The sequence below is a fragment of the Leucopleurus acutus genome (genome assembly GCF_964270905.1).
Source record: "Leucopleurus acutus genome assembly, chromosome: 4".
Taxonomy (NCBI): domain Eukaryota; kingdom Metazoa; phylum Chordata; class Mammalia; order Artiodactyla; family Delphinidae; genus Leucopleurus; species Leucopleurus acutus.
Genome location: NC_139146.1, coordinates 109,005,944 through 109,031,845, shown reverse-complemented (window position 1 = coordinate 109,031,845; position 25,902 = coordinate 109,005,944). Strand labels below are relative to the sequence as shown.

Here is a 25,902-nt window from a genome sequence, read left to right as displayed (position 1 = left end):
AGACATCATCCAAACCCTTTGGAATAAAACCCATGAGAATCCACCCAATCCTATATAGCTTGAATGTCTTGCTTGATCTTCCATGTCTATAGCCTTCTTTCCCACCCTATACTCCCCTAAAATCATTCATCATCATTTGTCATAGGCCATGTTTTCCTCTTTCATGTGTTTGCCTTCTCCTTTACTTGAACAGATGAATGCCCACTCATCTTCTAAGATGCTTCTTAAATGTTTGTCTCTGCCAATGTGACTTTCCCCAGTCACAATTGGTCTCACCCACCCTTTGATTCTCTCAACATGTTGTTGCCTCTATAATGGCCATAATTTTGTTGCATTGCTCTTAGTTTCTTCCTTCTTTACTGGAGCAACTAGAGGACAGTGACTGCACCCAGAACAGGACCTGGGACACAGTGAATGCTCAATAAATACTTGCAGAACAAAAAATAATAATAATTGATGAAAATGTTAATTATATTCAATCAAAACAACTACAGTACAGTTAACATTTATGTTTTAAAAGGTTTATGAACAAGACTAAGAAAAAAGTAGATGTTAAATTTTGAGTAATATCATTCTTGATGGATCCTATAAAAACAATAATTTCTTTTCTCATCTCCAACTTATGTGTTAGAATACTTAAATGATCATTTAATGAACAGTGTGCCCTAGAAGCACCAAAAAGTGCTTCACTTGGGAACATGTTTTTAGTTCACCACGTAATATAGCCTTTAAGGTCGTAAATCCATCCTTGAGGGGCTTTAATCTCCTACAATGACCAATATTCAGTACTTTGTGACCAGAATCTGCTTCAGACAATGGTATACAGAACTCTTTGAAGAAATTATTTATAAGTGTTCATAAATAAGCAGGCTAGGAAAAAAGAAACATTTGGAGATACTTTATTTTTATGATAAGGAAATTTCACATAAAAGTCTTCATCGTTTCTTTAATTCACAAAAAGCACAAATCAGTTAGAATTAAAGGGAAAAGTTCACACCAAACAATAAAGACTTTTGGTCTTTTCTCTTCCCCCTGTAACAAGAACAAAAATATAAGTACTAATTAAATTAATAGATGCAGGATGTAACTGGTTTTATTATTTTATATTATATATATACATATATTGGATCTATATCAGATAAACTGATAGGAAGACCTTCTAATGACATTCTCTGAAGCCTCTGAAATAACCTTAAAGAATTTTGAGTTAGTTGAATCACTAATATAACATTGAGGGCATTATTTTGTTCCAGGGTTTTTAAAGAAGTTTTTCTTTTTTTACTGAATTGCATTTATTTTTAAGAAAAGTATTTAATGTTAGCTCTTAGGATGTATTTAACTATGGATCAATATTTGGGGAAAATCAACATTATAGTTAGCCTTATCTGAATTTTTTGTTACCTGAAGTAATTTAAACTCCCAAAGCAGCACGAGTTTTTGAAATCAGTGCTGGACCCTGCAAATTAAAAAGAATCATCAACAAACTAGTGAATATATAAAAAAAAAAAAGAAGCAGACTCACAGATATAGAGAACAAACTAGTGGCTACCAGTGGGGAGAGGGAAGGGGGGAGGGGTAATACAGAGGTAAGGGAGCAAGAGGTACAAACTATTAGGTATAAAATAAGCTACAAGGATATATTGTACAACAGAGAATGCAGGCCATATTTTATAATAACTATAAATGGAGTATAATCTTTAAAAATTTGTGAATCACTATATTATAGAGCTGTAACATGTAATATTGTACATCCACTCTACATCAATTAAAAAAAGAAATAAATAAAAATAAAATAAATCAGTCAATAAGAATCATCAGATAAAAAAGTACACCACTGTGCCAGTTGTACAGTTAACTCTCCACTACCTATGGGTGAATTCATTGGTTTATAGATTAACCAAGTTAAAAATAAAGATATACAACTCTGATGTCAACAAGCTAGGACAATAGAAGGCAGAAGGAAAACAACTCCACTCTTATCAACAGGAGGTATTGTTTTTCCTATACCAATCTCCCAACTTTTACAAAGTCTCATCCCATCTCTCCCCTTTCTCTACAAATCAGTCACAGAAATTAAAAGGTTTGCAGAGAAAATACTGCTATGCTACTATTTGTTAATGTTCTCTGCATGTAAATGAACGTGTTCTCAAAACAGAGGACATTAATCTTTTTGTATCATATTTATCAGAAATGGTTTACATAAAATCTATTTTATCAGTTTTGTTTTATCTTATTTCATTATCTGTGTCCCACCCCCTCCTACCAAAAACAGACACATACTAATAAGTACACACACTCAAACCCATGTAATTACATTATCTATTGAAAAACTCAACATTTCTAAATATTATCAAATAACAAAATATCTAAACTTCTACATCATGAGATAGTCAAATAAAATTGGCAAAAAGGCTGAATTATAGAATATCTTTTTAAAATATAGTGATGCTGTATTCAAATATATTTAGTAATACAAGCTAGAGGCTTACAAAATATAGTCAATTTACAAATCCAGCTAAAATTTCTAAATAATTATATTAAGATAATACCTAATTATTACTCTGTTAATATTCAAAGGCTTGCTCCTGAGTTGAATATATTTCCTACAAATATTCCCCCAATATCCTATATGCACAATTAATTTGCTATTAAATCCTTTTAATCCATTTAGCTCAATTGATAAATTTTAAGTCAGAAGCTGTCTAAATTATCAGCAGTTAATTATATATTCACTTTACAGTTTTCTCCACTAGAAAATAAATCAAAATTACTAATTCTCATAATACACTCTAAAATTACACTTCTCCTAATATTTATTGAGAAAACTGTGATTATTTTTAAATATTATAAAGTCCTTCAATCTATTTCTAAATTAAATATTTCTGGCATTATTTTAAAATTATAAATTAGTGGGATACTCTTTTCATTATTCGTTACAAAAAATTCCATACCAAGTATTCTGAGTGTAAACATGAGCTGCACATACCTCTTCCTCAAAGCAGACTTCCTGCCCTTGGCCTTGGCAGCACTTTTCCAGGAGACCAGAGAAATCTGCAATGACGGCCTCAAGTTGTTCCTCTGTGATTTGTGGCTTTTGCTTCACAAGGTTAATGAGAAACCTATGATTTAAAACAAAACAATATAAAAGAGAAGTCTGCTATGCAATGGTCTTTTTCTAAAGCCTTCCTAGGAGAGAACTTTCAGAGCTCTGGCAACCCTTACCCTAAACCCTCATTCCATTAACCCATCACCAGACTCACCACATATATCTTGGCTAATACTTTATTAGAAAGACTGAGGCGAGAAACATGCTAAATGTTCCATTGGTCTGGACTTGTGCAGGTTATAGATGAAACACTATTTCACAGTTCCACCTTACTTATACGTAGTGAAGTAGTCTTTTTCTTACTTGCCTAAAAAATTCTTTCCAGTTCTCTCTTCTAAAATATGTCTTATCCATACTCAAAGGCTTCAACTTCCAAACCCTTGTCATTCACATTATCACACCCCTAACCTGAGCACTGTCTGTCCTAATTGCCTGTAATACTCATTTGGTAATACATTCAGGCTGGAATTAATGTTGACCCAGGGAATAGGGGAGGCTTGCCAGGCGGCATTCTTACTGTACCTAGAAACATGCCTCAGATTGTGACAGAGAAAAAAGGGATGAACAAGTTTTCCAAAATGAAGGAAGACCTTTTACAAAGTATGGGAGTATGAAAATGCATGGGAATTTGGAGAACGTGAGTTACATTGACTTGCATTACTATCATCATTACAGAATGCCTCCCACAATGAACTGAAATGTGTATTCCACTTCATAACACCCATATTGCATGGTTGAATCAAATGTTATGATTATTCTCTTCAAAGAGTAAATAGTATGGAAAAAAATTCAAAAGTGTTTATTCAGTGCTTGGAATGGAAGTACCCAAGACTTACTGCAAAGATATATCCTAATTACCTGAAATAGATTGCCCCTTTTCCCTCGATCCCAAGATGCATCACAACAATAGTTTAAAAGGAGACTATTGTTACAAACAGGAAATTATCTGCCCCAGTGAATTTTTCCAGGCTAGAGGCTATGAAGACTCTGAGACAAGACTATTCTGAAAGTCACTTTAAGTGCTTTGGAGTAATAATTTTCTCCTGGTGAGCCCAAGGGTGTTGGGTGTGTGAAGTAGAAATCTCCACCACTATTTAGTGTTGTCAGTCTTCTCCATGCTAGCAAATACCCATTTCTTACTGTTGCTTCATTGTTTGCAGTGCTACACCCTGAGCTTGGCACAGATCCTTATGGAAGATGAACTTGTCATCAGAGAATGGCGGAGAAACGTATGTCTCATCCACCACCAAGCTGCTGAAACATGGCCTCCTGTTGGCGTATGAAGAGGTGCAGCACTGGCCAACCCCAGGGTTTACAGGAGTCTCTTCATGTCTGATACATAAAAGTCCAATAATAAGGTCAGCCTAATTAGGAGAATGAGAAAGAAGAAAGCAAGGAGAGGGAGCATCAGCCATAGAATTGATTCAGGAAAATTGTTGCAATAGTGTTTAATGTCCAGTAACTTATAATTAATTTACAGGAAAATTTGCTGTCTGTGTAGGGATCATGTGCTGCCATATTGTAGATTCTTATTTACCCATTTGTTTGGGATAAACTTCAGCATTTAGTGACCAATGTTCCACAAGTGATGTTGAAGAGAGCCACTTCAGCTATTTGTGTCAGCGATTTAAAACACATTTTCAGTTACATACATACTTCTGAAGGGGAAAAGTCTCTGAAATCAATACGTGGCCTACATTTTCCATGTATATTTAGTTGAGCTTTCCATTTTATTTTTGGGATTCAGAGAATCACTTTCTGAAGTAAGAATAGCACAAACCTAACCCTTTCACATATGTACATACATACAGCTAATATGTAGTTCTAATTGTAAAGAAATAAGACGTGTGTGTGTGTGTGTGTGTGTGAGTCTGTGTGTCCTTACGGCTTTCCTAATGTAGAATTGGCCTACCTTCCACACTTCAGAGATATTTCTTAAAGGCCTAATAATAACTTGTAACAAGGGCCAAGATATTTTGTGGGCATACTATGTATCAGGCTAGTACTGAGTGAGTCACACGGATTACCTCGTTTAAGACAGCCATCCTAACTTTATTCTCAAATGTCAGATGAAAATTCTCAAGCTTAGTGAGATAACTAGCTTTCCCAGAGTGACAAGACTCACAAGTGGTGACGGTGGGATCGGAATGTAGGCAGGAGGCCGCCAGAACCTATACTCCTGAACCATTACACCATCCTGTGCCCCTGCATCCTCCCAACATGTGGGATTCAATAAATGACAAAGATGATGCTTAATCACAGGAAAGTTTCTTTTCACTTCTAACCTTTGACAAAAAATTCCAGGACATGAAGACTGACTAGCAAATGACTCCTCATCATCAAAAAGAGGAAAAGTGAAAAAAAAAAAAAGATACACAATTTTATTCACAATTGTGACTTCAAGGGAAAAAATAATAAAAAAAAATTCAACCTGGAATCATATGTATGACATTAAGAAGTAAAGATTATTGGCATTACCAACTGGAAAGTCATTTTACTATTCAGAACGTGGGACCTACCTGTTCTGTACGCTGCACCCTGTCAAGGGGAATAAATTGTCCCTAATATCATCATAAAAAATTAAACTATAAAAGACAAAAACATAGGTATGGCTAAAAACAAAATAGCATATTTTAATCTGTCAAAGTTGAAGCTTTTTCTGTTTTAACATTAAAGTAGGTATTTGGTGAAATCATGAACTGAGTGACGTGTCAGTCTTTCTGTCTCCCCTGTACATAAAGCTTGCTTGTTTGCTGAATAGACTCACTGCACTTCTACCAGCCATTCTAGAAGGACAGGAAGCTTGCCCACATGCCAACCATTCAGAGCCGGGTTCTTATACCCCTTCAACTGCAAGTAATCCAACAAGTCCAGGAAAGCCATCTCCACATTGGTTTTTCCCATTTCCCCTAAGTGGGAATTATAAGGCTATTTCAAGCCCAACAGGGCAGAAACAGGATGGGACTAAACAAAACACTCACCGCTCCCTCACCACAGGCCAATTGTTTGTCCTCACTGAGATGGCAACAAGTGGCTCCCGTGGTCGCCATTTTCCTGGTCAAGGTCATCAGCTCAGCTGAGGTCAGCTGAGGGGCCTTCTTGGTGTAAGCAACAAGAAACCTGAAAGAAGTATTTTTCACCAAATCTTGCTGAGTCCTTCAGGAGTCTCTGGACTCTCATTCCTTCTCAAAGACCCTCTTTTGGCATCAGGGGACATGAAATTAGCTCATTTGTTTCACCCACATGGTACCTGGACCGACGCTGGAGGTGCATTTACTCTGATAAGCATTCCCTACCCTCTTCTTACACCAACAGATCACAACGGGAAAATAAACGCTGGGCAGAAGGCTGACTCCTATTCCCAACCTCAGAAGTTTCCTCGATATGCACTTTGATCTTTTGGTGCTTTAACTACGACAGGCTATGATACAATGGGTATCTTTACTGCAAAAATCTGCATTGTTTGGGGAACCCAAAGCCAGTACCACAGATCAGGCTTCACAGGCCATCTGTTGCTCCTAAAGAGACAGAACTGGGGAAGGCCACCTTCTGGAACTGGAAACTGGGTGATCAGATTACAAGACCTCCAGTCCAACATAGGGGCTGGAATTAGGGTAGCCATGGGTGATTAATTTAGATGGGTCTTTCCCTCACTAGTTAATGATCTTAAATCACTCAAAATACTGTTTAAAGAAGCATACGCATTTTGTAAGTAATATTCTCCTAATTTCTGGAAGAGGCCGCAGCTTCGCTTTGCCAGCGCTTGGCTCTCCTGGATATATTTCTCTAACTCTTCTTCCTGAAAGTACAAGCGTTATTACATACATTTTTTTCTCTTTCTTCACACATAACTTTGTATGTAAAAATTGGCCAGTAATAGTTTATTCTATTTTGATACCAATCTTAGAGAAACCACTTTTAGAGGGTTTTTTAATATTAAAGATGAATTGTGAGAATTAAGGCAAATGAACTTTAAGGAGAATAAGTTTAAAACTTTGTGAATCACCAAGTTATCTGATGGCAGAACTCAAACTTTGGGTAAAAAGTTACAATTCTTTCTATACAAGATTCTTGCCTTTCTCGAGTGGAGCTATTCAAAAATGAATATTATTTTTATTCTGTGCATCAAAGAACTTTTGGTTAAAACATTCTTAGTTCTAAAATAAGCCAATAGTTGTTGACTACTAGTTAATCACTACTTAACAGCTAGATAGCTAGTTAGTAGATATAACTAACTAACTGCTCATTAGTAATTAGATGCTTTCAAACAAACAGCACTTTTAATGCATGATATCCATCTAGTTTTCCAGATTTTCCTTAAAAAGCTAGAGCATTTTACCCCTTTATCCTGGCATTCAGGACGGTTTTCAGACTGTGAACATTTCTCCAATAACTCCTGATATCCTCTAGCAACTCTTAGAATTATTGGGACAGCAAGCTTAGTATGTCTTCTTGAATATTCATAAGTAAATCTGAAATATGGGTGAAAAAAATCATGTTATTGGAATTAAGAGACAAATTATTCCTGTGTTATATGGCATGCAGAAGTTAAAATGCAAATAAATAAACCTAGAAATCAAATATTATTTCAACTATACGCATGGCAAAGCTATTAATAAATATTATAATCCCTCAAATTGTTCTAAAACAGTATTTTGTTTTCTTTTGCACTATTCACTTTCAATAATGGACGTGAAATCTATCCATACAACAAATATTTTTCCACTGCCAAGTCTGTGCAAACAATTTCTTTAAGCACTATGGATTCAATAATGTATAAGATAAAATGTCTGACCTCTCAAAAGCAGGCATTATAGGGAGACAGAAACCAATAAGAAATAGGTCGTCCAATCTTAGGTAGTGATAAATCAATGAAGAGAAATAAACCAAGACAAGAAGGAAAGGGGTGACAATTTAGAGTGTGTGCTCAAGAAAAGTCTCTTTGAGTAGCTCTTTCAGGAGAAAAACCTGGGTGAAGGAAGCCACACAAAGTGTCTGGGGGAAGATCATTCTCGGCTGAGAAAATTTCTACTGCAAAGAACCTTTCCAATTGAAGAACTGCTTCTATTAAATAAACAATTAGCTTCAGAATGTATGAATGGGTAAATTTAAAGAGAATTCTTGAATTTACTAATTGTATTCCCAGGTTGTAGAAATAGGTCATATTAGTTCTTCCTCCAATAATGTCAGTACGGGTTTCTGAAATCTGGACTTTGTTCTTGTTTGCATAATTTAATTTAGCGGTGCAAACAATGTGTGCATGTCTAATTTTAATCAACAATAGAGTAATATCCTCCAGGAATATTAAAAAGAAAATTACACCATTCTTGTCATTACTACATTAAAAGCAGACTCAGATTTAGAAGGACCTTTGGAGATCACTAAGTATAGTGTCCTAAAAGCTGCACAAATCCCTCCTCTAATAGTGTCCACTGATACACACTGTACAATAAAGGAAAATGTGTGAACTGCTTGCTCCCCTTAAAGGCAACTAGAATGAGAACATGTCTTGTCAATTACAACTACCATACTGCAAATGTCTCTAAATGTGTTTTCACTTCCTTAAAAAAATAAAACATGTATTCAATAAATAGCAAATAAACTGCTACAATGAAAGCCCTTCTATCTAGCGTTATCTATTAAGTTATTTTGGGGGAAAAAGTTTTTAAAACATGCACAGTGAAAAAGCACATTCTTAATTATGAGCCCTTCTTATTACAAAAATATCCATATCCTATTCGGAAGTCCAATGGTGGTCTTTACATGAGTAATCCATACAGGGATGACAATGCTTCTGATGCCAGAGAAACTGATACAAAACAAAATGCATCCTCATAAGCAAGCCAGTTAATAACAGCAGTGGTGAAAGTCTCATCAGTATAAGATAGACCCTATTCCTTATTTCCTAGTTATTTCCTCCTAACTATATTTTGGCTTAGAACATTCTAACATTATCCTCATATACTGAGTTCAGAAACCATTTCAACAACACAAAGCTGTCAGTCACATCATAATTTTTACTTGTGTGAACAGACATGTACAGAGTGTGTTACCTTGCCATGTAGAGATCTTTTTCCCTTGAAGAAAGTTGGTTGAAATCTGTCTCTCCTAAAAACCTATTTAGAGTTGGAGATAAGCCTTCAGGTTTGTCATCATTTTCTGCATGAATTATGCAATGACCAAGTTCAAGTGCAGTGGGTAATTTGCAGCATTCTGTTATTTTGCTTGACAGAATATCTTGCTGAGAACATATGTAGGACATAATTTTTTCCTGTAATAGAAAAATAAAGTCTAAGTTTTAAACATTTATTCTTTAATTCAGGACCTCGTGGCCAGTCCTAGGAAGGAAAGAAGGAAGGAAGAAGACATTTACCTTGTCTCCCATTTTAGTGCTTTCTCCCTACTCTACCTTTCTTCACTCCTTTCCACCTAGCCTTGTTTGTTCAATTCTTCTTTTCATAGTTGTCAGCTAAAATCTACTATTATATTCTAATAGCAAGCTTTTAAAAACAAAAGACAAATGTACTCCTCAAACGAAATGACATGCACGTTGATGCATATCTTTCTATTAGTACTGAAATTTGGTAGTAAACATTTGTTTATATAACCCTGCAGTAACCGACTATGACCTCCAGAGGGCAGTCTATAGATAATGAAATGCACGTAAGTGGCCAGAAAGAAGCCGAGCTTACACGTAACTGTCAAAGGACTGAAAATTCTGTGCATTCTCACCAGAAACAATTAGAACCCATTATTCAGCCATTAAAATCCAACTTATATACCATACTTTTAAATTTTTTTTCACTTTAATGGAAAAGGGTGGTTTGAAGTCCAAAAATTGAAAAAACTAAACTTTAAAAAATGAGTATACATATTAGTAAAATAGTCAACTGAAACTGATACAACTCACATCAAAGAAAAATAAAATCATTCTTATTACCATTCCTAATATGAAGGTAAATGCTTCCAGAAGGAAAAATAAATGATATAGGAAAATTTGTCTTAGAGGCAGCCCCAACTACTGACAACAGGATTCTCTGCCTGGGCCCAAAGACTCACCCTCAGGTCTCCCCTACAGCCTTGGCTTCTTGCTGGTTTTCAAGTGTATCTCAGCCAAAGTGCCGTGGACTGGCTGAAAGGAGCATTCTATCCTCACTTTCAACCTTCTGGAAACCATATTCCAGCCCTGGTTTCAAGCCACCGAAATATCTAGGAGCAATGATTCTAAGCCTCCTTGAAGAAGAAGGTGTATCACAGGGGACCAGAGAGGGAATAATTTGGGGATAGACAGGCCTCCAACAACTAGGAAGCCTAGGGTGGCCCGAAATAGACCAATGCCACACTGCTTAAATCGCAACTGACTATGGCATGCTTGAGGATTCTGTTTTGGGGGTATTTGGTTTTGGTTTTTAATTCCCCTAGAGCCCTTATTCACACCTCTCCGTGATGGCTAGCTTTTTACCGTATAGAACAATATCTTGTGTTATTTTTTAGGTTTCTTTTATTATTTTGTTGTATTCATGTAATAGCTCTATGTATATGATATAGAGTGCCTTCCATGTGCCGGGCATGGCGCTGATGGCCTATGGAACTAACAGTAAACCAAAGACAGTCTCTAACCCCAATGAGGTCACATGTCTTATCTCTCTTATCAAACTATACATTTCTGAAAACCAGCTTGTGCCTTCCTAACAGGTATGCCCCACAGTGGCTAGCACATAGAAAGTATTCAATATATATTTATCAAATGAAAGCACAAATGGGTGAAAAAACAAATATATTAAAAATAGAGTTTTCCCCAAAAAATTCTGTGTGGAGACCTCCAGAGAGGTTACCATCTCCTTTAGAAGTAAGAATGAGTGGGCACTGGTCTAGGAAGAGGGGCGCATCCCTTAAGTGAAAAGCAGAGTCAACAAAAGAGATTCAAGTTTTACTGTTAAGAAGTCTGTAACTTCACTCAGTCAGCTAGTTTCCACATTGTATGACCAACTCATGGCAGACACCCTTCTCCCATTTAGAATGAGAGCAGAAGAAAGAAAAGGGAGTGGGAATATCTCTTTTATAGGAGGCAAGACTCTTCACCCCATCCTGCAGACACTCCAGCACATTTCCTCTGCAGCATTCCTCGTGTACGTGAGCCACATCCACGACCAGTCTCTGAATTTCAGTAAAATTAGCTTTGGGAAACTTTTGACTCAGTTTAGTAACAGTTCTAAGGGGAAAAAAAAATTAGAATCAATCTTGGTTATCTATCAAAATTAAATAACGACAGGAATAAAGATGCAGACGCAGGGAATGGACTTGTGGACGTGGGAGGGGGAAGGGTAAGCTGGGACGAAGTGAGAGAGTGGCATGGACATATATACACTACCAAATGTAAAATAGATAGCTAGTGGGAAGCAGCCGCATAGCACAGGGAGATCAGTTCTGTGCTTTGTGACCACCTAGAGGGGTGGGATAGGGAGAGTGGGAGGGAAACGCAAGAGGGAGGAAATATGGGGATATATGTATATGTATAGCTCATTCATTTTGTTATACAGCAGAAGCTAACACAACATTGTAAAGCAATTATACTCCACAATAAAGATGTTAAAAAAACTTAAATAACATTTATAGAGTATTAGTATAGTTACAGCTCCAAGGATAAAAGACCAATATGTTCTCGTTTAAAAAGAAAAGGAAAAGTGTTATGTCTTGTTAATTCTAGCCCAGGCTTTCAAGGCAGTGGCTCTATAAACTGTGATCTGGCCCTACAAAAGGTTTAGAACTGATTTATCTTTTCCTAAAACCTTTCCTGTGAATTTTAATGATATCTATCTTTTTGCTGTTCAACCCTGATGCTGAGTATTGGGGATCATTGCTGTGAGAGAGTGGGAAAAAATTTAAAAGGATAAACAATTAAGAAATGGAAAAGTCTATGAGAACGATAATCATTCTTTTACTTGGGAGAAAAAATTACTTCTTAGAATATAGGGAAGGATGCATATGTGCATATCAACGGGACAAGAAAGTGGAGCAGACTAAGCACTCAAATGTGTCATCATGCCAAGACATGTAGTGTGACCCAAAAAGGAGGTAAGAAACAAAAATTCTTATTTCTTCTGCATAGTTCATACAAATTTTAAGAGATGTCTTGGTGAGACCACTGTGGCCTAGAGCAACTGGTATTTTTGCTGCTACTGATAAAGACGGATTTTCTTTTTAAATTGAGAACATTTAAATTTAACTACTTATGGATAGCAAATGATAAATAATGTCATTATAATAAAATCTTAACTTACATTGTATTACTAAGGTAAATTTAACTAAAGCAGATCATGAATCAATCTTTAAGTTTCTAATAGAGTTGGAGGGTGATTAAAGCATAATCTGACCTCTTCCAAGAAGAATCAGTCAGTCTTGGAACTAAATCCATGACTAAAAACTTTAATCTGTCTTCACTATGTACAATATTTTTAAATGTGTCATTTAACAAGCAAACAAATAAATAAACTTTAAATGCATGCACTTAATACTCTTCAATTAGTAGGTCAGATGTTTTTCTAGGCTACAAATGTCTCAGCATAAAAGTTGAAGAGTACTTTAATTACAGTTATGTAATTTAAAATTTCCTAGTAACCATATTAAAATGTAAAAAGGAACAGGTTAAATTTACTTTAATAATATGTTTTTTAACCCAATATATCAAAAATAATATCATTTCAATATGTAATCAACACTAAAACTTTTTTTAACCATTTTTTATTGAAGTATAGTTAATTTACAGTGTTGTGTTAGTTTTAGGTGTGCAGCAAAATGATTCAGTTATATATATATATATATATATATATATATCTGAATATATATATTCTTTTTCAGATTCTTTTCCATTATAGGTTATTACAAGATACTGAATATAGTTTCCTGTGTTATACAGCAGGTCCTTGTTGTTTATAACATTCAAACCTATTAATGAGATATTGTACATTTTCTTTTTCATACTAAGTCTTTGAAATCAGGTTTTACACTTAGAACACAGTTCCTCATTTGTACTAGCCACATTTCAAACGCTCAGGAGCTTCGTGTGGCTAGTGGCTGCCATACTGGCTAGTGGGGCTCTAAACCACTGGTAATTCTGATTCCTATGCTTGACCTCAAAGTCTCAGTTATCAGGACACAGACAATTAGAGATCACTGACATAGCAGACAAGTAGGTGTAAGGGAAATAAATGATGACAAGGATCACCAGCTGTATAAAAATAAATAAATAAAATAAAATGAAAAAAAAAAAGAAAGAAAAATCATGAAAAGGATCTAGAAAAACTTTGTTCTGATGACCAGTAGTGTGGTCTTGGGTAAACTGTTTTAATCTGTCTGGACCTCGGGTTACTCATGTGTAAAAATGAAGAGGTTGAACTACCTGATTCAATTGTTTGGACTTTTTTTTTAATATTCCTCTCATCCTAACAACAAAGATAGATAGATGAGATAGGGATAAATTAGATAGATGAAAGATAGATAGATGATAGATTAGATAGATAGATAGATAGATAGATAGATAGATAGATAGATAGATAGATAGAATCAAGGGAAAAGAGAAAAGGCAAATATGCTAAGTGTAAGAGTTACTGCAGTCAGTTGAAAAACTCCAAATTTGCCTCTGAGCTTTTTAGCAGCTGGGACAAGAAAACAGACTTCAGTGAGTTACATGCTTTCATCAGTTAGGAAAATACATGCCAGTTCTTCAGAAATGACTATTTTGTTTTCCTCTGGACAATGGATTCTAATATTATTGCCTCAAGTGAATATTTTCATAAAAAGCAACAACTGACACAATGGACTTTTATAGGAAGATTAGGAAGCAGAGTTAATGTAAAGAATTTCTTGTTAAGCCAGAAATTTTAAATGATACTTAGAGAAGGCTAATCTACCTTGTAGAGAATCTAGGAAAATGTGGTATATCTGCTTAAGATCATTCCATCAACTTAAAAAAAAAAACAGTTTAATAACATCTGGAGATCATAGATCAAAACCATTGTGTCGGGTACTGGGAAGAAAGCAAACTTGTTACAAGAACCTTAAAATCTCTTACAGATATAAAGCATACAAACAAGCACAAATGAAAAGAGAAACAACTGGAATTTTTGAGCACTTCTTTTAGACCATAACACACATCAAAAAGCATATATCTCAATGAACTAATGCATAAAAAATAATAAACGGTAATACTTCTCTAAAAAAAAAAGTGTAGTATAATTATGAGGTGTAAATTGATTGCAGTCCAGAACTTGAGTATCTAGAAGGATAGGTAAAAAGCATAAATCTCCAAAGTCTTCTCAAGTGTTATCTCATGTAGACTTTAATAAGTGTTAAACAGCAGACTGATCTGTTCCTCCCAATCCTAGGATTTCATGATTCTAATCACATTAGCTCTCATCAAAGGAGACTTCATTCTCTACAATAGTAACAATGTGAAAAATGGACCCAAACTGCAAAATGGGAGTTTTGCAGATCTCACCTTCTTCCCTAGATAGAGCTTAAACTTACATGGCTCGGAAGGTTCGGGGTCCAAACTTTCTCATTACTGCACAGATATGTTGATTTAACAAGCTGCTTTCTCTTAATTCTTTTGTAATTGATGCTGCCTAGATAGAAAAATGAGGTGTCAAGAAAGGATGTATTTTCCCTTATAGGCTCTAATAATTAGAAAAACAACAGATACAACTAAAACATGAAACTCTAAAAATTTTTGCTAAAACTTATAAATGCAATATATCTTTGCAGAACTTTATTCATTCTTTCTTTTAGATGGGTTTATATACATCTATGCCAGGTAGAATTATTAAAAATATCTTGAGGGCTTCCCTGGTGGCGCAGTGGTTGAGAGTCCGCCTGCCGATGCAGGGGACATGGGTTCGTGCCCCGGTCTGGGAAGATCCCACATGCCGCGGAGCGGCTAGGCCCGTGAGCCATGGCCGCTGAGCTTGCGCGTCCGGAGCCTGTGCTCCGCAACGGGAGAGGCCACAACAGTGAGAGACCCGCGTACCGCAAAAAAAAAAAAAAAAAAATCTTGAAACAGAAACACTTGTAACTTTCATACTTGAGATAATGAATAAACAACTGTAATTTTGAACAAATCGAAGCCTGATAATTTCTTAAATGTCTTCTCAGTAACAAAACGTAAGATTGCATCACAGCCTGACATTCTGGGAATAGTCACAGTTCTTAGGAATTTTGTTATAGGACTTCAGGCAGCAAGTAATTCATCGTGGATGTTGTCCTAGCTCTCCAAAACCTAAGAAAACTATTTGCATCTCTAAACCTAAGTTTCCTTGTTTGTTAAATGACGATAACACTTACACCTCAAATTTGTTCTAAGGTTTAAAAGAAATAATAAATATAAAGCACTTATCATACTTCTCGTTCACCTTTTTTCTCTTCTTCTGCTCTTTTTCCTTCTGCCCCATCTTCTTTCACTTGCTTCCTTCACCTCTTACTCTGTTCTCTTTCATTTATGTTATCACCTCTACCTCTGTCTTTATCGCACCAAACTCACTTCCTTAATAATAAAATGACTGTTGGCTGAATGAATGGATAAAGGAATGAATAAAAAAAGAGCAAACCCAGCGTTTTTAGCCCAAAGAATAACAGAGTGCTGAAATATGCTCTATTCTGAAAATGATACTCTGCCCACAAAGCATATTTCCATTTTTAACTTTGTTTGGTTTTAGTAAGTCATAGCCAGATTGAAGTTATTGGTTCAGATATCCACACAAATACAATACCTTTGTTTGGAAGCATTCAACTGCATTTTCGGCTTTGCAGCAAGGTAGAATTACTTTGTCATATTGAGCAGCCAAAGAAAGAATTGTAGGTGCATATAGGAAGGGGTGCCTTCTTGCTATCTCATAGACGTATCTGTGAAATGAAAAGGATCAGTAAGATTTACAAACACATTAAAATAGGACTGCTACTGCTTGGAACTGGACTCTGGAATTGTTTAAAGGTTCAGAAAATAGTCAGATTTTTTTCCACTTGCTGTCAAAATTTTCCTCACTAAAGGAAAAATCTATTATGAGATTATAAGAGCAAACTAGGCAAAAACACTGACTATGATTCTTATGAAAGTATCCTTTTCAATAAGCCTACACAGATATGTTTCGGGGGTCAACAAGGCCAGACCTCCACTAAGTAAAAGAGAAAGGTAGAGTCTTTTTTCTCATCAGTGCAGAACGAGATTATCCACCCTGGCAGTCAACATAGCAGAGATGTTCTAAGGGCAGCCTCTATATTTCTCTGGATTAGGCAGCAACGTGGAAGGTAGAAGTGATTAAGAGTTAAACACAGGCTTCCCCAACAGAGAACCTGGGTTCAAATCCCAGCTTGGGAATGTACTAGTGGTCTGCCCTCATCCAATTGTCCTAACCGTCTAAGCTTCAATTTCTTCATCTGCAAAGTAGGAAGAAGAAAAGGAATGAAGAGAAAGACGACAAGGAGATGATAGGCTGTTTGTGAGCATTAATATGCTCATACGTGCCAAGCACACATGTTCCTAAACATCCTAAATGCTCAATAAATGTTAGACATGCTTATGTACCTTAAACATTCCTGGATCGCTAACATTTTCTATTTTCAGGCAATTTGGTGAACACAAAACACCAACTATTTGGCTCTAGAAGGAGTCATTTTGTGCCACACTGATATATTCTTGGGCAAGCTAAAATTAGAGAGAAAAAACAAGGTGTATCTAAGAGACTAAAGGAAAAACTGGTGGGTCTCCTGTGTGGTCTATACCCATCTATCTACGTGCTGTGGAGACAAAGTTACACTTAATGTTTCTCACCTAATCTCGTAGGTCAGGAGCTCAGCAGATGCCACACCAAACATTATTTCTCCATGTTTTAGAATACAGCCACAAATTGCAGAATTTGTAGATTCTGCTCCGTACTGCACTCTTTCTGGGGTCTTATCTACCTTTAAAATCGGATCCTTACCGGTTCATAAATAGCTCCCTGTCTTCTTCATATGCTTTACAACTTGTGACAGGTTCTGGAACTTGGAAAGGTGGGATGGATGCTGGAACGGCCTTTTTGTGTGCTAGGAAACAGTCATGTCTTTCCTCTCCACTTTGGCTGCAGCAGTCTGAAAGCCCATACTTTCCAGGAATTTCCTTTTCATGGCAAATTTCTTCCAGAAAGGCAGATACCTATAAGATTTATTTTTAATGAAAGACAACTAACTTTACCTAAAAATGCTGTAAAACACATGAAAAGTTTTCTAATATTTAAAGTCAGAACGGTAGATTAGGAAAATAATTCCCCCTACAAATTCCAATATATTTAGTTTCAGCCTGATGGGATAGCTTTCTTTTATGTGTTTGGAAAATGGAATTTAGTTTTCAACCTTAAATAATACACATGCCTATTAGACAAAATTATTTTATCTTAAAAGGAGGACATAGATACTCCATCTGGCATTCTTATTATGAGACACTAATATAAAATTGGATCTTATTTTCACATAAAAATCAAAATATTTTGAAACTGAATAAAAATAGCTTCCAATACTTTTAATGGGTCTAATTATAGATTTAGCTAAAATGTTTTAGGGAATTCCCTGGCAGTCCAGTGGTTAGGACTTGGAGCTTTCACTGCTGTGGCCTGGGTTCAATCCCTGGTTGGGGAACTAAGATCAAAAAAAAGAGAGTTTTAAAATGTACATTGTAAATGCTTAAAATCTTTCTTGTTTGCCTTAGCTTTACCAAAATCAGGTGATGACACCACTAGTCTGATGAATGCCTCTGAGGAATACGTGTGTTTCATTCATCTCAGGAAACTTTTAATTTAGCTTTTATAACTGCTAATATTTAGAGAATCCTGGAAATCTTAACTAAGACTTCCAGTTCCCAATCCACCTAAAAAATCATGCCTTTAAGTTTACAATGGTAAATCACTAATCTGTAACATCACCTTGGATGTCTCATTGGATGTAAAGTTGCAATATAAAATATATTTTGCTTATTTCACATGTCAAGCTAAAAATAGAGATGCCTGTAAGGGATTTTTATTTAAGTCATCAATTTCAGAGTTGTAAAGTACTTTATATCTTTAAAAGGGCGTCTCCTTTGCAATATTGCAGATACATCATTTTTTGGCTACTTCACGAGCTCCATCATGACAGAGGATTCTCTGGGCATTTTGTCCCAGAACTGGTAGCTCTAATCATTTTAAAGTTCTTAATTCTTTTCTATATTGAGATAATAATAAACACTAATAACTGTTATTTATTAATCTGTTACATTAGGATATCCTATAATAAAAAAAGTAGTCACTGTTTATCTGAAATTCAAATTTAAGAGGGCTTCATATTTTGTCATCGTTTGTTTGTTAAATCTGTCAACCCTAATCTATGCTATGCACCTCACATTCACTATAGTGTATAGTATAATGAAGTCACTAAGGGTGTTAGTTCTGGAGCCAGATGACATAATTTAAATCCTGGTTCTGGACTCCCTTAAGAAAGTTGTTTAACCTCTCTGTGACTCATCTTCTCCAACTGGAATATTAGCATCTATCTCCTAGGATTATGATAAAGATTTAATAAATTAATATTTGCAAGCAAAGCTGATATTCTACCAATGAGCCCCAGCCAGGGTCTCTTGGCTCACTGGACATTGATTCTGATTCATCAGTGCTATGCTCCATGTCACAAAGTATTTTGATTATCAATGGATATGTAACACTCCTGAGAATAATGCCTGTCACATTGTGTGCTTAATAAAAATTAACCCCTGCTACCATTATCATATCAATCTCCATGACAACCCAGAAATGGAAGCTATTATTATTCCTCACTTTATATATAAGGAAACTAAAGCTCAATGAAGTTAAGTAATACGCCCATGGTCACCCAGATTCTCTGATTTCAGAACCTTAGCTCTTAGTCACCATGCTTATATTGTCTCTTTACAATAGACACCCATTGTTTTCTCCTCTGCTCTCTCCAGCAAATCAGAATTAACCTAAACCTCCTTTCATAAAACAGGTCTTGAGATATTTAAATGTATTTATTTCTTATGCAGTCCCTGCATCTTCTCTTCTGCATGCTGAGTTTTGGTCAAATATCACAGTGCTTTTTAAAAAAATTATTATTATTCACTCACCTGGTTTTCTAAACACCCTGCAGGCTGCTCACTGCCAGTGGATTTCTCTATTACAGTCAATACATCTTTCACCATTTGACTTACTTCCTTGTAAGTGGCCTCTTGAACAAACTGGGCAAAAAATATGGTAGCTCTGAAACAAAAATACATATGAATGCTTATGGAACAGACATATCAATCTTTTTCTCAAGGTTAGTTTTTGTTTGTTTTTATTGTCTGTTATGTTGTGACCTGTTTAGGGGATGACTTTTGCTAAAATAGTATGTGAAATTTTAGCCATCCAGGAAGAAATGTCTGTCTTCTTGTCCCCTTCCCCCATAAACATACATATATCTGTTAACAATGAAAATAAGTGGATTTCCCCTAAGAGTGGTTCCTCCTTTTGTGGTCATCCACCCACTGCAATGTCTCCATAATTGAAGGTATTTATATCCTTTGTAGTTTTTTGTTTTTTGTTTTTTTTTTTTAAGCAAAGAATTGGTCATTAGGCCTCTACGTGTGTCTACTACCAGCATGATCAAGGTCTGATCATGGATTGACCCAAAGCAATGCTTCTGCAGGTTTCTGTGTGCAACCAGTATCTGTAACACACGACTTTAAATTCCTTATTAGAAACTTCAGAAGTGTGGGACAGAAAGATATCATTCAAGAGAACAACGTACCTTCTACAAATAAACAAAAATAGAACATTTTACCTCCAACTATTTGCTACTAGGATTAAATAGTATTCAGAATAGAGAATATGGTAATGTCATCCTATTGGTATTGATGAGAAAAATTCCTGAATTCATACATAGTTGCCATCAATCAGACATTATTCTTCAGTTTCTAAAATCTGATTTTGTTTGTCCCATCTCTTTACAAGGAATCTAGAGTTTGGGGTTAACATCTAAGGCATGGAGTAACAGTCCAACTTCTTCAATACCAATTTGATATTCAACATAAATAACTTTTCTTAGCATTGTCTAGTTTGCTTTCACACTTTTAAAAACTCATAGGGCTATCCAACTTTATTCAATTACCTAACTAAAATTTTCATTGCTTTGCATATTTAAAGTGCATTTATACAAGCAAAACTTACAGGTCAGCTAAATTCATCTCTGCAGAGCATGGGGAGGAATCCAATATGGAAGCTGGAAAGCAAGATAAACTTCATGAGAAATGATATTTTCAACTGCAATCAGGAAAGTAATCGTTGTTAGATGTAAATGTTTGTGTCTAAGTTAAAACTATACAACTTTAGAACTGAGAGGACATTAGGAATCATGTATCCAAGCATCTTAATTTTGTACTTGAGAAAACTAAGAAACTAAGGAATAAAGTTAATGAGAATGATTTATAATAGACTTAACACTAAAATTCAGATTTTATATCTTCCAATTTCTTGGAACCATTGAACCATTCACAGGTAACATTAAGCACTGCATGATTTTGTAAAACTCTTGTACTCTTATAAATATACAAGTTTATCATTCATTTAATGATATTCACCAATTAAATAGTTTTCCTCTGTGTCGAACAGTAAGTATGATAAATAAATCAAGGCAAATGAATAAAAGCAAATTTAAGAATTTTCATATAGGAAAAAGACAAAAGAAAAGCACAAAATATCTTACCTATTCCATATGCATTTTTTTGCATTGTTCTGGATTCAGTAAAATTTAGTAGAAAAATTAAAAAAATTGATACCTCCCACTTCATGGTTGCTAGCTATTTCGTTGTTGGTGATGATGATGGGGGCAGAATATTGAAAATCATGCTGAAATTCTTTTATAGTCTTCTCTAGCAATGCCTGTTAACTAGTAATCTTCTGTTGGTATATCTGTTACTTTATTTCCTTATGTTCCAAATGGGATGACTTGCTAATAATTAACAGCACAGGGATTATTTGTGTTTTATGTTCAAGGACACAGACCTCTTTTGGGTGGAAAAAGGGGAAAAAACTTGCAAATTCATTCCATTTTGCAAATATAACAAATATTCTTCTCAAACTACAGAGTATTCAAGGAGGTGACTTTTCCCTAAATTGCACAACAGAAGTTAACAGGGCCATAAACAAAAGACGTCAGACTTTGTATGAAATTCAACTAAATGCACTAACTCATTACTGCCATATTATCAGTAGGGCAGTACAGTGTCATGGTGCAACATGAGGGCTTGGGGACCAGGGTTGAATTTTTGCTCTACCACTTATTAGCTACATAACTTTGGATGAGTTGTTTAATTTTTCTGAACTTTATTTTCATCATCTATAAAATAATGAGAGTGAAAGAATTCTTTCATGATTAAATAAATCAATGAGTTGAAATGGCTAAGAATAGGGCCTTTTGCAGAATGGCACTTAATAGATGGGAGTTTTATTTATTCACTCAACAAAAAGAGGAAGTCTGCATACCAGGCACTGTTCTTTGATGGAAATAATCAGCAACAAGAAACAGGCACCATCCCTGTTCTCACTGAGTTTACGATATAACAGGAGAGACAGACAGTTATTATCAGCAATCACAACACAGTGTTATAGATGCAGTGATAAGTAGAGTAAGAAGAGGAACACCTGACATCTTTGGAGGGAGTCAGGGTAGGCTTCCTGGAGGAAGCAACCTCTTAGTGGGGAGCAGTAGAAAAACTGAAGGTGGGCCAAACAAAGAGGGAGGGAAGTGTCCAAAGCAAATTTAGAAAGCCATGGAAAGGTCCACTAGTGAGGGCCAGCACAGTGTATTTAAGGAACTGGAAGAAATGCAACTGCAATGAGATACAAAGTTTAAAGATGAGGAAACTTACTCTATAAAGGGAATTTCTGGCAAAGTGAGCAGGGCCACATCTCAAAGACCTTTTAAATCAAGTTTACACTTCATCCTAAAACAACAGAGACTACAAAAGGGAGCTAATAAAAATCACATTTGTGCTTTGAAACCATCTCTTTGTTATAAAAGGAGACAAGATTGTGATAAGGAGAACTGTTAGGAAGTTTTTAGAATAATATGGTCCAGTAAGTGCCCTGGATGAGGGTAGTGCTAACAGGAAGGAGAGTTGTGGATGAATGTAAGTGATATGAATGAGTTAAAACCAAAAGGACGTACTTACTGAATGTGTGTTTAGTTTTGCGTATATCGAAGCTTAAGGTAGAGTGACCAGTCCACTCTGGTTTATGCCTGTTAACTTAGTGTAATTATTAAGCAGAACACCCTGGTTTGCAAGTTTGAAGTAAGACCTCCACTAGAGAAGCTGATGGGCCGTTGAATAGTACTTCTTAACCTCTGCAACAAGATCAAAGCTGGAGATGGAGATTCAGGAATCATCAGCTTTTAGATAGTTATTATAGCCATGTGATGGGATGAGAAAGAGAGATGGTAGTGAAAAGAGGTACCCTGAGGAACACTCAGTTTTAAAAGACAAGCAATAAAGAGGAGCTGTGAACCAGGGTTTGTCTACTAACTGCAAACAACCCATGATGTATATGTGTCATTGCTCAAAGTGTTGTCCAAAGTGCACAGTTTACATCAAATGTGTTTCCATTGCTCTAATTCTGATGGTTTACTTTTTAATAAATCTATGAAACTGCTCAGAAACAGCTTAGCATGGTAACCTGGACTTTTGTATCAGGCAGATGCTAATCCTGGCTGTAACAATTATTAGCCATATGACTTTGGGCAAATAATTTAATCTCTTTGATTCTTAATTTTCTCACATATATAATGAAAATGATAATATTCACCTGAAGTTTTTTGTGTATAGATGGAGTAATGTATTTAAAACATTTGATACCTAGCATTTTTAAAAGATAATAATTTTTATTATCATGTTAGCATTGCTATTAGTGTTAAATATTAGAGGTATTTTTCTTCAAAGCAATTAAGCTATACATGTGGTTGCTAGAAAATGCCTTCTCTTCAGATGATACTGGACTACTTATTCCTTCTGGGCTCTATTTTGTTCTTTGTTGGATTGAGTGGTTGGTTGTTTGAAAGCTTGGCGGGGAGGGGGACTGTGGTTAATCCCTCTTCCCCTTCCTCAACAATGCTTGTAAAAATTTTATCCATCCTTTAAGGTCTATATCAAATAATTTTCCATGACTGTATCTCTGATTACTCCCTAATTAGAGAAGAATGCTCTCACTTTTGGCGACCTATAACACCTTTTAGATTTTTTTCTCTTGGTACTTTTCATTTGACCTTACATCACAGTCATTTGCAAGCTTAGGCAGTTCTTCCTGAATAGTTGACTTCTTGGATTCAAGAACTCACCTTCACTACTCCTGCAGTGCCTAGCACAATGTCTGGCACAAGGCAGAACCTTTATAAGTAGAAATTGAGGGGCACTGAATCAGATTTTTGCAGTCAGGATTTAGGCACTCACCGTCCTCACTCACTCATTTGACGTATATGAATGACACATCTCTCATACCCTTCTATCCAGAGATCACTGCTGAGATGTTTACATTCATATTTTCTCTGATAGTCAGGGTCTAGACGCCCTGAGATAGATATAAGAAGAGGACAGTACCTAGGATCATGGTTAGGTGAAGATCCTCATGGAAGATGACGAGTCTGTTTGCAAGCCATAACGCTTAAAAACACACTCCACAGAGCGAGCACATATAAGCCAAATTCTAGCAGGAAGAATGTTTCCAAAGTCCTCCAGTCCAATAGAGTCTTCTTGTCACCTAAGATTTAATTACATGTAGCCCAATACTGATGCCGCCTACAGAAAGCCACCAGAATTACCACCACCACCCTCTCCAGATTTCTAAGAATTAAGGAGTAGGGAAGGACTACTTGCATTTATCCTGGGCACCTCTAGCTCTTATTTTCTTGTCCTGCTGGGTTCTCTTTACTTGTGCTTTATCTTCTCTCCTACATATGCTATCTCTTATCCTGAACCTTATGTTGGATACCACTTCGTCGCTTTTGTAAAGAACCCCCCAACACAAGTGTGTATCAAGATATTTGAAATCAAACATGAAAAGTCCTTTTCAGGTTGTCGCAACACCACCTGACATCTCATGTAGAGTGCTGACCAACCCCTTCCTTTCCTGGTTTCTCTTCCCTCCTCCTTTCTTATCTTTTCTCAGCTGGCCTCAGCCCCTCCCTTCCTCTTCCTATTACTGTTTTCAGGCAGAGAAAACCATCTCTCCCTTTGTTTAACGTGAGCCTATCTAAATCATACTCCAGGGCAGAAGTCACTTTTCACATTTGCTGGCCTCCAAAAGTTATCGACATATTTTGCAAAGGAAGGAAGGAAGTAAAGAAGGAAGGAAGGGAGGGAGGGAGGGAGGGAGGAAGGAAGAGGGAACAGTTTTCCTTCATCAAAGGGATTTTGCCTCTTTGGGCAGGGGGAGGCATTTTTTCCTCTCATCCACACCAAGAACAGAATGAGAGGGATCAGAGTCAGAGAAGACAACAACCTGCCTGCTAAACTTGAAAAGACAGAGTGCCTCAAAGTCAATAAGGTGAAGTAAAACATCAATATAAGTCAAGCAGAGATACAGCAAAGTAAGTCAGGGGCCAATCATAAATTAATGTCACAAAAATCTATGTTCTGTTTACATCATCTCTCCTTATATGAGTGGACTGCTCCTGCTAGCTTAAGCAAGGGTCCTTAAAACAGCAGAACTGGTCCACATACCCAAATAGATTATAAACTATTTCAGGGAAACATACTTTGAGAGCAACTCCCAAAAGTCCTAGAACAATAACTTACACAGAAAAAAAAGCACTTTCTAAATACTTTGTTGTAATGACATATACTTTCTCTGATGAGGAAATACTTACATGACTCCCCTCTTCCCAGGTGCTATAGTCAAGGCAGAATATGAGAAATAACAAAGGGGTTCTCTGGCCTTCTGCCATCATCAGCATAACTGCTGGACACTCCCTTTCCTTAGCAAGGTCGAGAGATGGCTGATCCTCATAGGAGATTCAGAAAAATCCCCTACATGGTCCAGAGGTTTCACACACTCTTATGGACTGAATGTTTGTGTCCGTATGTTGAAGGCCTAACCCCCAGTGTGATGGTATTTGGAGACTGGGCCTTTGGCAAGTGATTAGGCATAGATGAGGTCATGAGCAAGGGGCCCCAGGATGGAATTAGTGTCCTTATAAGAAGAGACACCAGAGAGCACTCTTGCGTTTGTGTTTTCTCTCTCTCTCTCTCTCTCTCTCTCACCTGTGAGGACACAGTGAGAAGGTGGCCATCTGCAAGCCACCTAGTGAACACTCACCTGAAACTGAACCCTACTAGATACTTATCTTGGACTTTCCAGCATCCAGAACTAAGAGAAAAATAAATTTCTGTTGTTTAAGCCACCGAGTCTACAGTATTTTGTTATGGCAGCCCAAGCTGACTAAAGCACACACACACACTCGCACACCTGTAAACATGCATTATTTTCATGAGAAATATATAGAATAAAAAATAGAATTATTATCTATTGTTCTTAAGCCAATCATACTGCACCCCAGAATATAAACTACCTCATTCTAAACAGGTTCTGTTTATTTAGAGAAATGTGGCTTGCTTTTGATGTTCCTGAAAAAGAATGAGAACATATGTGCTCTCCAGTATTCTGTGGGAGGAAAGAAATTTGTGAGTGGATTGTGCTGTGGCCTCACAATTTCTGTCATGAGAAAGGTAATAAAATGGGTCAGAGCCCATC

The 25,902-nt window shown here is 36.2% G+C and overlaps 1 protein-coding gene across 4 annotated transcripts in view; it reads right to left on the bottom strand.

The window, feature by feature from the left end:
* Window positions 1–938: 938 nt before the first annotated feature.
* The window catches only part of AFP (alpha fetoprotein), a gene marked incomplete at its 5' end in the record, with an annotated part of 28,025 nt that continues 3,061 nt past the window's right edge, over window positions 939–25,902 (bottom strand). The window contains 15 exons of one of the 4 annotated variants that reach the window (XM_082837957.1): window positions 939–1,032; window positions 1,402–1,456; window positions 2,987–3,119; window positions 4,247–4,470; window positions 6,088–6,226; window positions 6,808–6,905; window positions 7,446–7,578; window positions 9,160–9,377; window positions 11,189–11,318; window positions 14,633–14,730; window positions 15,871–16,003; window positions 17,080–17,291; window positions 19,248–19,380; window positions 20,329–20,380; window positions 23,751–23,910. In XM_082837957.1, the coding sequence (XP_082694083.1) occupies window positions 1,412–1,456; window positions 2,987–3,119; window positions 4,247–4,470; window positions 6,088–6,226; window positions 6,808–6,905; window positions 7,446–7,578; window positions 9,160–9,377; window positions 11,189–11,318; window positions 14,633–14,730; window positions 15,871–16,003; window positions 17,080–17,291; window positions 19,248–19,380; window positions 20,329–20,380; window positions 23,751–23,760 (1,758 nt within the window). In that variant the 3' untranslated portion in view covers window positions 939–1,032; window positions 1,402–1,411. Of the gene's footprint in view, window positions 1,033–1,240; window positions 1,457–2,910; window positions 3,120–4,246; window positions 4,471–6,087; window positions 6,227–6,807; window positions 6,906–7,445; window positions 7,579–9,159; window positions 9,378–11,188; window positions 11,319–14,632; window positions 14,731–15,870; window positions 16,004–17,079; window positions 17,292–19,247; window positions 19,381–20,328; window positions 20,381–20,863; window positions 20,949–23,750; window positions 23,911–25,902 lie in introns of those variants that run through there. The other 3 variants (XM_082837959.1, XM_082837956.1, XM_082837958.1) reach the window with 3 other exon arrangements.